The sequence below is a fragment of the Pelobates fuscus genome, chromosome 4 (genome assembly GCF_036172605.1).
Source record: "Pelobates fuscus isolate aPelFus1 chromosome 4, aPelFus1.pri, whole genome shotgun sequence".
Taxonomy (NCBI): domain Eukaryota; kingdom Metazoa; phylum Chordata; class Amphibia; order Anura; family Pelobatidae; genus Pelobates; species Pelobates fuscus.
This window is the reverse complement of record NC_086320.1, coordinates 202,002,007-202,014,717: the sequence shown is the minus strand read 5'-3', so window position 1 is coordinate 202,014,717 and position 12,711 is coordinate 202,002,007. Positions and strand designations below refer to the sequence as shown.

General features: G+C 43.3%; 2 protein-coding genes across 2 annotated transcripts in view; both read left to right on the top strand.

Moving 5' to 3' along the window:
- The window catches only part of OTULINL (OTU deubiquitinase with linear linkage specificity like), a 394,233-nt gene that overhangs the window by 187,607 nt on the left and 193,915 nt on the right, over positions 1-12,711 (top strand). The gene's annotated exons all lie outside the window — the stretch shown is intronic.
- Positions 1-12,711, top strand: part of SLC6A3 (solute carrier family 6 member 3) — a 162,540-nt gene that overhangs the window by 119,875 nt on the left and 29,954 nt on the right. The window contains exons 8-9 of the mRNA XM_063450566.1: positions 9,830-9,954; positions 12,564-12,676. Of these exons, the coding sequence (XP_063306636.1) occupies positions 9,830-9,954; positions 12,564-12,676 (238 nt within the window). The remainder of the gene's footprint in view (positions 1-9,829; positions 9,955-12,563; positions 12,677-12,711) is intronic.

The window sequence follows — 12,711 nt, the reverse complement described above, 5'->3', positions numbered from 1 at the left end:
CAACGTGTCGGGCTGTCGCAAATCAAGCGCCTCACTGGCATGTTGTGAGCAGGCAAAACACATTTATTTTATTTCTTATGGGATTCATATTCAACTGTTGGTTATAACAGAATGGCACAATCAGAAAGCAAAACATGGTAACAAAGATAACAAATTAAATAACCTCTGTTCAAAAGTCTGCATACCCTTAGTTCTTAATGCTGTGTATTTCCCCCTTTAGCATGAATTACAGCATGCAGTCTTTTGTAATAGTTGTCTATGAGGTCCCCAATTCTTGCAGGAGGTATAGATGCCCATACGTCTTGGCAAAATGCCTCCAGGTCATGCAAAGTCTTTGGTCGTCTTACATAAACCGCATGTTTGAGATCTCCCCAGAGTGGCACGATAATATTAAGGTCAGGAGACTGTGATGGTCGCTCCAGAACCTTCACCTTTTTATGCTGTAACCACTGGAGGGTCAAATTGGCCTTCTGCTTATGGTCATTGTCATGCTGGAAAGTCCAAGAGCGTCCCATGCAAAGAATGTAAATTGTCTGCCGATATTTTCTGATACAATGCTGCATTCATCTTGCCATTAATTTTCACAAGGTTCCCGTGTCTTTAGAGCTCAGCCCCTCCCGCCTACCCCCCTAAAACATTAGTGAGCCACCACCATGCTTCACAGTGGGGGTGGTATTCTTTTCACTATAGGCCTGTTAACCACTCTCCAAACATAGCACTTATGGTTGTGACAATAAAGCTCTATTTTAGTCTTGTCACTCCAAATTACAGTGTGCCAGAAGCTGCGAAGCATGTCAAGGTGTTTTCGGGTATATTGTTAGCAGGCTTTTTTGTGGCATTGGTGCAGTAAAGGCATCTCCACCATGCAGCTCATTTTTGTTCAAGTATCATCGTATTGTGCTCCTTGAAACAAGCACAACGTCTTTTTCTAGAGCAGCCTGTATTTCTCATGAGGTTACCTGTGGGTTTTTCTTTGTATTTTGAGCTATTCTCTGGCAGTTGTGGCTAAAATCTTTCTTGGTCTACCTGAATTTGGCTTGGTATCAAGAGCTCCCCGAATTTTCCCTTTCTTAAGTGATCAAGTGATTGAACAGTACTGACTGGTATTTTCAAGGTTTTGGATATCTTTTTATATCCTCTTCTATCTTTATATTGTTCCTTTACCTTGTTACATATGTCTTTTGACAGTTCTTTTCTGCTCCCCATGGCCTAGTATCTAGCCTGCTCAGTGCATCCACGTGAGTGCTAAAAACTAATTTACTATTTATACACAGACACTAATTGCAATTTAAAAAGCCACAGGTCTGGGAAATTAAGATTTAATTACTATTTAACCTGTGTGTCACCTTGTGTGTCTGTAAGAAGGCCAAACATTTATGGGTATGTAAATTTTGATCAGGGCCATTATGTGATTTCTGTCATCATTATGATTTAAAAAGGAGCCAAACAACTATATGATAATTAATAAATTCATATGATCACAATCCTTCAATAAAATAGGTTTTGCGTGATATATGTCATATTTTCAAAAAAATAAATGCCAACATTTCTCCCAGGGTATGCAAACCTTTGAGCACAACTGTATCATGATTAGTCTTCATTATTTCTTCTTAACTGAAAATACTAAAAAGTAATGTTTGTAAAAATAAATACACAGGAACATGTTACTTTTAATATTTAATTTTATTAAACTATAAATTACAATTGAGCAAGTATTAATAGCTGTTTTAGTGAGAATTCAGGAGACTCTGTAGTGGTATGCTGTTTTAAACGGACATGTAGTAAATGGTACAATATCACCAGAGCTGCTATCATTACACTTGGGGCCCCTTGCAAACCCAATGGCAGGGCCTCTACCCATAGACACACACCCACTCTCTCAGACACAGAGATGCACACTCACACACACAAACACATGTTGGCAAACATTCCATATCCAGATATAAATTGCAAGACAGGGACACTTACAGTTACCAAACACAGACACACACACAGACAAAAACACACACTTACAGACATAGGGACACACACTATCCTGCTAGGGACACACAATATCAAACACACACATGCATAAACACACATGCAATCAGTTATTGGAATTTAAGTTTGTAGCAGATGGTACCAGGGCTGTCCTAAAAAACTGTAATATTATTGCAATTCGTGTGTTATTTCGGTTTCTATGGTTAAAATGTATGTGGGATTCGTATGATTGTTCGGTAGTTTCCATCCGTACTCCATACGAATGTAAACTACCGAACCAATAGACCACCACAGAGAGAAGTGTGTAACTTATTAATCGTTCACACTTCTCTAACCGCAGGTTAATCGGTACTTTAGTGCTGTATCTGGGTGGCCGCCGTTCGTTATACGAACACGTGGCGGCGGCCATCTTACGCACGAAAATCTTAGCGGCGTTTTGTTGTTGAGTGTCTGGAACTCAAATCGGACACTCGATTACCCGAACACCGCTGACACCTCAATGGCTCCCTAACTCCCGAACGGGAAGGCTAATCAGTCTTCCGTTCGTTAGTTTCAAAGTACCGAACAAGGGGATTCATACGAATCCAAGATTAATCGTGGATGGCAGTATTTGATGTGTATTTTACCTCCCGAATGAAGACCGACCGCAGGGCCAAAACCTATGGAATTATTTTCGGATACCACCTCGTGTGCGGTCAGTCAAATTACAACCTCCACCTAACTCCCGAACCCCTGGTCCGATCTGGGTGATTTTTGGATATGTTAGTCTCCCAGTTCAGGGCTACCAGGGGGTACCCCCAGGATTATTGTAACTGCTTGTTTTGGGGTACATTCAGAACTGGGGGGAAACTACAATATGTGTAATGGGTTTAAGTGTCATACTGAGGGGAGGAGATGTGTGGGAGGTAACGATTACACTATTGCATGGGAGAATGCTTTATAAGGAGACTGTGTGGATTAAAAGTTAGTTCTGCTCCTGATGCTGTGTGTCGTCCAGTCATTGGGATCTGTATGGGGATATTCGTGGATTACTTTATTTGCTTGAATTACTGCTTCATGGTGTTTTTACTACTTGTTCCTGAGCCTCACTGGGATCTATAGTGGAGTTAACCTGTGGAATATCAGGCCTCCGCTACAAAGTTGTTTTCAATCACCCTGCTCTTTGCCTACTTCTTCCACACTGCTTCCATAAAGTGCTCAGAGGAAGTGGTCAAACATCAATTCCTTTCAGTGCAGCCATGCCGGAGGTGTATAAGGACCCATACTCTCAGTATAGTGTTTTCAGGATCCCATGAAACCCGCAGAGCACAGCTAGCCTCCTTAACAGGGTACTGGCTGTACCACTGTTGGCTGCATGTCACTGTAGTTTTTGCACAGGATTATTTACTACTAGTGATGTCGCGAACATAAAATTTTCCGTTCGTGAATGGCGAACGTGAATTTTCGCAAATGTTCGCGAACGGGCGACCCGGGCGAACCGCCATAGACTTCAATGGGCAGGCAAATTTTAAAACCCACAGGGACTCTTTCTGGCCACAATAGTGATGGAAAAGTTGTTTCAAGGGGACTAACACCTGGACTGTGGCATGCCTGAGGGGGATCCATGGCAAAACTCCCATGGAAAATTACACAGTTGATGCAGAGTCTGGTTTTAATCCATAAAGGGCATAAATCACCTAACATTCCTAAATTGTTTGGAATAACGTGCTTTAAAACATCAGGTATGATGTTGTATCGATCAGGTAGTGTAAGAGTTACGCCCGCTTCACAGTGACAGACCAAACTCCCCGTTTAACGCACCGCAAACAACCGCAAACAGTCCATTTGCACAACCGCAAACTCCCCATTTGCACAAGGTTGGATACCAAGCTAGCCATGTCCCGTTCCTTGTCCTCACTGATGTCATTGAGGCCTCTTCCTCCACCCAGCCACGTACAACACCAAGGGTCCCCGAAAGGTGACAACAAGCCCCTTGGGACGCCTGCTGTGTTTGGTCTTCCACCTCCTCAAAGCCACCTTCCTCCTCTGACTCCTCTTCTTCAGACTCCTCTCTTTGCGTTGCCTCTCTCTGCATTATTATAAGGTGTGTTAAGTAGTACTATTCCTATCAGTTGGTCCTCCTACTTCAAATTTGGGGCACTGCGTGTGTAATCTAATGTGATAGGGTTGGTGTGTTAAGTAGTCCCCCTCATCAGGCCTTTATTAGTCGAATGTGTTGCCCACTGTCAGTCCCTTCGGGATCCATCCCTCATTCATCTTAATAAAGGGGTGGTAATCTAAACTTTTTTGACCTAGGCGACTTCTCTTCTCAGTGACAATACCTCCTGCTGCACTGAAGGTCCTTTCTGACAGGACACTTGAAGCGGGGCAGGGCAGAAGTTCTATTGCAAATTGGGATAGCTCAGGCCATAGGTCAAGCCTGCACACCCAGTAGTCAAGGGGTTCATCGCTCCTCAGAGTGTCGATATCTGCAGTTAAGGCGAGGTAGTCTGCTACCTGTCGGTCGAGTTGTTCTCTGAGGGTGGACCCCGAAGGGCTGTGGCGATGCGTAGGACTTAGAAAGCTCTGCATGTCCTCCATCAACAACACGTCTTTAAAGCGTCCTGTCCTTGCCAGAGTGGTCGTGGGAGGAGGAGGATTACCTTCACCTCTTCCCCTGTTAGATTCCCGTTGTGCTGTGACATCACCCTTATACGCTGTGTAAAGCATACTTTTAAATTTATTTTGGAACTGCTGCATCCTTTCTGACTTGCGGTAATTTGGTAACATTTCAGGCACTTTCTGTTTAAAACAGGGGTCTAGTAGCGTGGACACCCAGTACAGGTCGTTCTCCTTCAGCTTTTTTATACGAGGGTCCCTCAACAGGCACGACAGCATGAAAGACCCCATTTGCACAAGGTTGGATGCCGAGCTACTCATGTCCCGTTCCTCGTCCTTAGTGATCTCACTGAAGGTATTTTCTTCCCCCCAGCCACGTACAACACCACGGGTACCAGATAGATGACAACAAGCACCCTGGGATGCTTGTTGTGGTTGGTCTTCCTCCTCCTCCTCAAAGCCACATTCCTCCTCTGACTCCTCTTCCTCACAATCCTCTTCCAGCGTTGCCGCAGGTCCAGCAAGTGATGCTGATACGGCTGTTTCTGGTGGTGATGGTGACCACAACTCTTCCTCTTCCTCTTCACGCTCATCTACGGCCTGATCCAGCACCCTCCATGAAGAAAACAAATGGTATGATGTCGCTGATGGTGCCTTCGGTGCGACTGACTAGGTTTGTCACCTCCTTAAAAGGATGCATGAGCCTACAGGCATTGCGCATGAGGGTCTAGTAACGTGGCAAAAAAAATCCCAGCTCCGCAGAGGCTGACCTAGCACCCCGGTCATACAAATACTCGTTAACGGCTTTTTCTTGTTGGAGCAGGCGGTCAAACATTAGGAGTGTTGAATTCCAATGTGTCGGGCTGTCGCAAATCAAGCGCCTAACTGGCATGATGTTTCGCCGCTGGATATCTGAAAAGTGCGCCATGGCCGTGTAGGAACACCTGCAATGGCCACACACCTTCCTGGCCTGCTTCAGGACGTCCTGTAAGCCTGGGTACTTAAGCACAAAGCGTTGTACAATCCGATTACACACATGTGCCATGCATGGCACATGTGTCACCTTTCCCAAATTCAATGCCGCCAACAAATTTCTTCCGTTGTCACAAACCACTTGGCCAATCTCCAGTTGGTGTGGAATCAGCCACTGATCCACCTGTGCGTTCCGGGCAGACAGCAGTGCTGGTCCGGTGTGACTCTCTGCTTTCAGGCAAGTCAACCCCAAGACGGCGTGACACTGCCGTATCCGGGATGTGGAATAGTACCTGGTGAGCTGGGGGTGTGCCGTTGATGTGGAGCAAGACGCAGCAGCAGAAGAGGACTCAGCCGAGGAGGTTATGGAAGAGGATGGAGTAGGAGGATTAGAGGAGGTGGCAGCAGGCCTGCCTGCCAGTCGTGGCGGTGTCACCAACTCCTCTGCAGAGCCACGCATTCCATGCTTGGCAGCCATCAGCAGGTTTACCCAATGCGCAGTGTAGGTGATATACCTGCCCTGACCATGTTTGCAGACCAGGTATCAGTGGTCAGATGGACCCTTGCCCCAACACTGTGTGCCAGACATGCCATTACTTAATTTTGCACAATTGAGTACAGGTTGGGAATTGTCTTTTGTGCAAAGAAATTTTGGCCGGGTATCTTCCACTGCGGTGTCCCAATAGCTACACACTTTTTGAACGCCTCAGACTCCACCAGCTTGTATGGTAAAAGCTGGCAGGCTAAGAGTTCAGTCAAGCCAGCTGTCAGACGCCGGGCAAGGGGGTGACTTTGTGACATTGGCTTCTAAGGCTCAAACATGTCCTTGACAGACACCTGACTGTGGGCAGATGAGCAGGAACTGCTCAAGGCGAGAGACGGAGTGGCGGATGGTTGAGAGGGGGCAAGGAGGACAGCAGTGGTTGACGTGGCTGAAGATGCTGGACCAGGAGGAGGATAGCGGCTTTGAGTTTGTGTGCTGCTTGTACTCATGTGTTGATCCCATAGGCGTTTGTGATGTGCGATCATGTGCCTTCGCAAAGCAGTTGTACCTAGGTGGGTGTTGGACCTCCCACGACTCAGTTTCCTTTGGCACAGGTTGCAAATGGCATCGCTGTTGTCAGAGGCAGACACACACAAAAAAATGCCACACTGCTGAGCTCTGCAATGACGGCATTCTGGTGGTGGCAACAGCATGCGTTGATTGGCGTGCTGTCTGGCTGACCCCGGGTGCCGATGCATGCTGTCTGACTGTGCCACTAGCTCCTTGCGACAACCTCCCCCTGCTTCCAACTCGTCTCCTCCTCCTCCTCTCTGTCTCCCCATCTGAACTTTCCCCCGTTCTTCTTCTCTTCTAGCGGGCACCCACGTGACATCCACGGACGCATCGTCATCATCAACCGCTTCACTTGTATCTGACAACTCAACAAAGGAAGCAGCAGCGGGTACAACATCATCATCATCACACCGTACTTCCATGTGTGTAATGCTGCCTGACTGAGACATATCCCTGTTATCTACATCATCTGGCAATAATCATTGCGGATCACTCATTTCTACCAACTGATGTGTAAATAACTCCTCTGATATACCAAGTGAAGCGGCTGTGGTGCTAGTGTTGGTGGTGGCGGCAGGCGGGCGAGTGGTAACCTGAGAAGTGCCCGAAGCTAAGCTGGAGGAGGATGAGGATGGTGCGTCAAGGTTCCGAGTAGAAGATTGGGTGTCCTGTGTTAGCCAGTCAACTATGTCCTCAGAACTTTTCGAGTTCAGGGTATGTGGCCTCTGAACACTGGGCATTATTCTAGGGCCACCACGACCACGACGATCCCTGCGGGGGTGGCCTGCCTCTGCCTGTCATTTTTTTTTCGATTAGTGGTACTATGCGTGCAAGCTACTGTGACAACAGATATGAGTGGCACTGTGCACTGGCAGAAGTTGGCAGAGTAGACGCTGTAGGCCTGACACACACGCTTGCAGACAACTAACTGCTATTCAACCTATTACAGTCAAAATTGTATTTTTTTAAATGTACACTGCTGTTACACCAGATATGAGTTGCACTGCTGTGACACTGTGCCCTGGCAGGCCCTGAAACGCACACGTGTGAAGGAAACTGACTGCTATTATATTACAGTCCAAAAAGTTTTTTTGTTAAATGCAAGCTATTGTGACACCAGATATGAGTGGTGGCACTAGGGCAAGTGGGCACAGTATACGCTGTGAGCCTGACACACACGCTGGCAGACAACTAACTGCGATTCAATCTATTACAGTCAAAATTGTATTTTTTTTTCAAATGTACACTACTGTTAAACCAGATATGAGTTGCACTGGTGTGACACTGTGCCCTGGCAGGCCCTGAAATGCACACGTGTGAAGGAAACTGACTGCTATTATATTACAAAAAGTTTTTTTTTTGTTAAATGCAAGCTATTGTGACACCAGATATGAGTGGTGGCACTGGGCAAGTGGGCACAGTATACGCTGTGAGCCTGACACACGCTGGCAGGCAGGCAACTGCAATTAGATTACACAGGAAAAAAAAAAAGCAGACTGATGTTCTAGCCCTAAAAAGGGCTTTTTGGGGTGCTGTCCTTACAGCAGAGATCAGATGAGTCCTTCAGGACTGTAGTGGACACTGAATACACTAGCCTAGCTATCAATTTCCCTATTAAATCAGCAGCAGCACACTGTCCCTCCTCTCACTAAGAATGCAGCTTCAGAATTAATCTAAAATGGATGCTGCAGGAGGTGGGAGGGTCTGGGAGGAAGGGTTTGCTGCTGATTGGCTGGAATGTGTCTGCTGACTGTGAGGTACAGGGTCAAAGTTTCCTCAATGATCACGAATAGAGGCGGACCGAACATCGCATATGTTCGCCATCCGTGGCGAACGCGAACAAGCTATGTTCGCCAGGAACTATCCGCCAGCGAACCGTTCGGGACATCACTATTTACTACTAAATTGTAGAATATGATGAATGACAATATAAAATCTAAAATTGGCAATCTGTGACTATAACTGAGTTGGAGATTTTTTTTTATATCAACTCTGTGTGCCATAAATTTGCACCATATGTAAATTTTCAAAACAATACAATTTGAAATATATGGAATACTGCTAGGGTTATGCAGGTCTCTTTCAACTACTGAACCATGTACTCTAGACACCTTGTTTTAATATGCATTGTTTTTACACAGTATGCAATGAAACATTCCTGAATTCTGCACAAAAAAACATTGTTTTTACTAACGTGAGAACATTGAAGATTTACTCCAGGTTTACCAAGCACCATCACCATGTCATAATTTTGAAGTGGTCTGGTTGCTTGAAGTTTGTATGTATAGCATTTCACTGTGAAACATTGCACATACCAAAATATTTATTGATGCTAAAAGAGGTGTAACCCTACCCCCGGCAAAGTCATAAGTGCACAATTAGCCAGAACTAGGGTTCCAGACTAGCTAATGTAAATTCTGTGCATAGAAAGAGAGCTGATGCTCTCACTCAATGAATGATATGGGGGGTCTGAATGCAGCTACTGCAGCTCTCCTGAAGCTGGATATCGTCGAACCCGCTCCAGAGTAGATCAAGCAGCAGCAGGACCCATATAAGTGGGTAAAATGTAATAAAATGGTTTGCCCTATTACAAGGAAACAGCACCAGGGTACTCCTGGCATCATAACCACCACAGCAGGGATTCTTGGAGTAACCCTTTGACATATACATCCAGCAGTTTATAGTTAAAGGGACACTATAGTCACTAGAACAACTACAGCTTATTGTAGTTGTTCTGGTGAGTATAATTGCTCCCTTCAGGCATTTTCATGTAAACACTGCCTTTTAAAGAAAAGGCAGTGTTTACAATGCCCTTAGGGACACCTCCAAGTGGCCACTCCTCAGATGGCATTTGGCCCCGCCCCGTGACGATTTAAAAAATCGGCCGATTCGAAGATGTCACAAAGGGAGCGGAGTCAGTGCCGGCGGAACCAGTGCCGGCAGACCTGCGCAGCGCTGGAAATAAGGTGAGTTTTATACTTTTATAGGGGATAAGGGGGAGGCAATCCACCTAAATGGTGGGTTAAACACTATAGGGTCAGGAATACATGCTTGTGTTCCTGACCCTACAGTGATCCTTTAAATAAAGCTCTTTTTGAATTTTATATTTGACCTGACATCTCCGTTTCAGGACTATTGCATTATAAATGAGTCTGTATGTGCTTCATTGTGTGATTTCTTCTCTTTTTTTTTGTTTTGATTGTTTCTTATTTGTTTATACAGAGATGCCATCATTACTACTTCTGTTAACTCCCTGACAAGCTTTTTCTCAGGATTTGTGATATTCTCCTTCCTTGGATACATGGCTCAAAAACATAATGTCCCTATTGGTGATGTAGCAAAAGATGGTAAGTAATTGAACCTGAGAGCTGTACAATACAGCAAACAGAACAATGAATACATTAATAATGACTAAGCAACACACAGCATAACATGACTATGACAATACATTTCCCCGTGTGTTACCATTGAACTCTTGTCTCATCTTCGCCATAGTAATGCTTGTCATTTTGTGACAGTATATTTATACTCTGAGAAGCAGGGACTCTGTCCCTGCTTCTCACTTATCTTGGTATGGTTTTTTGCATTTTTTTTATATGTTTGGGTTTTGTTTATATATAAAGAGAAAAAGTGTATTTCAAAACCTGAAAAAATCAGGTAAAAAATACGAGGGCGGGTTACAGGGGTATAAACAGGGCTTAACCCTAAATACTACATAGAATACAAAATAAAGGAAATGAGGGAGAAAACTCTCCTAACCAGAGAGTAAATCCCTACATAACCAATACCCCAGTGGAGCAATATATACAAATCACATTAAAAATGTCTCATTGACACGGTGCAAACCACAAAAAAAATAATAAACAAGTTTAATAGGTAATTAGTAGAGGTAGCACCACTTGCCTAGGTACATTGGACTGATCAAGCAGTCAATATGGACAAAAAAACAGTTGGAGATATAGACTCCAGCCTCAAATTGCGTATACTAGATAGATACAGTGGGTCTTAGAAAGTAGTAATAGTGGCCATAGTATAATCAAACGTTAACAGCAAAAAACAGCCAACTGCATCATCAAATTTCTATAGAGAATGGGCCGGTGTGTATATCAAACTTTCCAAATAGGTGGAAAGAAACGTATAAAAAACAACAAAGTTCCCCTGGTGAAGCGTGATCCTAAGGTACAAACCAGGATCATACACCTAGGTATAGATTATACCAGTTCAAACTATCCCTAAAAAATGTCTCAAGCTGTAAGAAATCGAAAGGACAGGAAGAGATAATCATAAGTAAAAGCAAACTGCTTAGTGAGTAGCACGGATAGTCCAGCACAGCCCTTGGTCTACCCCTATTGTTATGAGCCCTTGAGAAAGGCGTAATTTTTCGCCGAAACGCGCGTTGGGCTATGGGTATTTAATTACTATTGTTACACATACTTTGCATCCTGCTCTTGGTAACTTTGTTACCACTATATGCTAAACAATAGCAGGGATTCCATTTATACTTTATTTATTTTTGCCAGCAGAATCCCTGCTACTCACTAAGCAGTTTGCTTTTACTTATGATTATCTATCTTGATTTCATCCTTTTGTTTCCAATATACTTACCTCTTCCTGTCCTTTCGATTTCTTAAAGCTTGAGACATTTTTTAGGGATAGTTTGAACTGGTATAATCTATACCTAGGTGTATGATCCTGGTTTGTACCTTAGGATCACGCTTCACCAGGGGAACTTTGTTGTTTTTTATACTTCGTGATTATTTAGCTTAGTTGAAATAAACTCAACAGGCAGCAATTGCTCAGAGCACCTGCCTTGCAAAGACTTCTCATTGAGCTGCATTGGGAAGTCTGTGATTGGACAGTCACAGAAAGTTTGGGCGTGGAAAAATGGGGAGGGCCTGCAAAAACTTTAGACAAGAGAACTGCAGCTTTTACAAGATGTTTTTAGCTATAACCCTAATGAAATAATGCATAACTAAATGTTAAATTTTTAAATGTTCAATGTCTTATTTTAGGGTATACCTACTAAACAGTAATGCTATCGTTTTATGTATTTGGGCAGTGGAGTGTCTCTTTAGGAGAGTTTTTATTAAAGAGAAAATCTGTGCCCATGTAAGACAACTTGTGATGTCTTAGTCATAAATAAATATATATATATATATATATATATATATTTATTTCAGAACACCATAGGTGTGATGGCATTCATTTTGAAATCAAACGTTCATTTATATTGCATGTGTGTTGTGATATAAGCAGTATATAACTCCATAAAACCCAAAGAAATTTGGCACTCGCAGAAATGTGAATGCTGTAATTATTCCATTTTCATAAACAATAACCTTCGAACCTCATACTGGAAGCAACTGATGCTGCAATATATAATTTCTTAATTTATTGTTATCCAAACACGTTGGACAACTTTGCTGTCCCTCTTGGGATCATCTGTTTGTGATACAGACTGCTTCCTGCCTGCAGATGCCTCTCTATTGCTTGTTGTCCTGTTATTATTCTACTTTCAGCAGTAGATTAAAATATTAAATTGAATGGCAAATCACTTTCAGCAAATCAGAAATTATATTTCTGCAATGCCAGTATTGCCCGGAATCCGAATAACTTCTTTACAAAGTCAGAAAGCAAAAATAGTGAACATTGATTACTTGTATTAGTCTAGGTTGCATAAATAGTTAGTGTTGCTGAGTATTTTCTTGGTTTGGATGTTTTCCTGTTTGGTCTAATGTGATTGATGTTGACAGTTATTTCACATTCTGGTCCACAATTATTTTTGAATAGATTATTGGTGGCTAAATGCAAACCAGTGTATCAAATATATAATCATTTATTGAATATACTACGTGGGATCAAGCTGTCCCAATAACACCAACAGGCCACCCTTTGACCAGATCATTATAATTTACATGACTGAATGATTTAAATGTTGTAATTTTTTTCTTTATAGGACCAGGTCTAATATTCATTATATATCCAGAAGCCATTGCAACGCTACCTCTTTCATCGGTTTGGGCTGTGATCTTCTTCATTATGCTTCTCACACTAGGAATCGACAGTGCAGTAAGTGAGATTGTTATAGTTAGGATGTATAATTA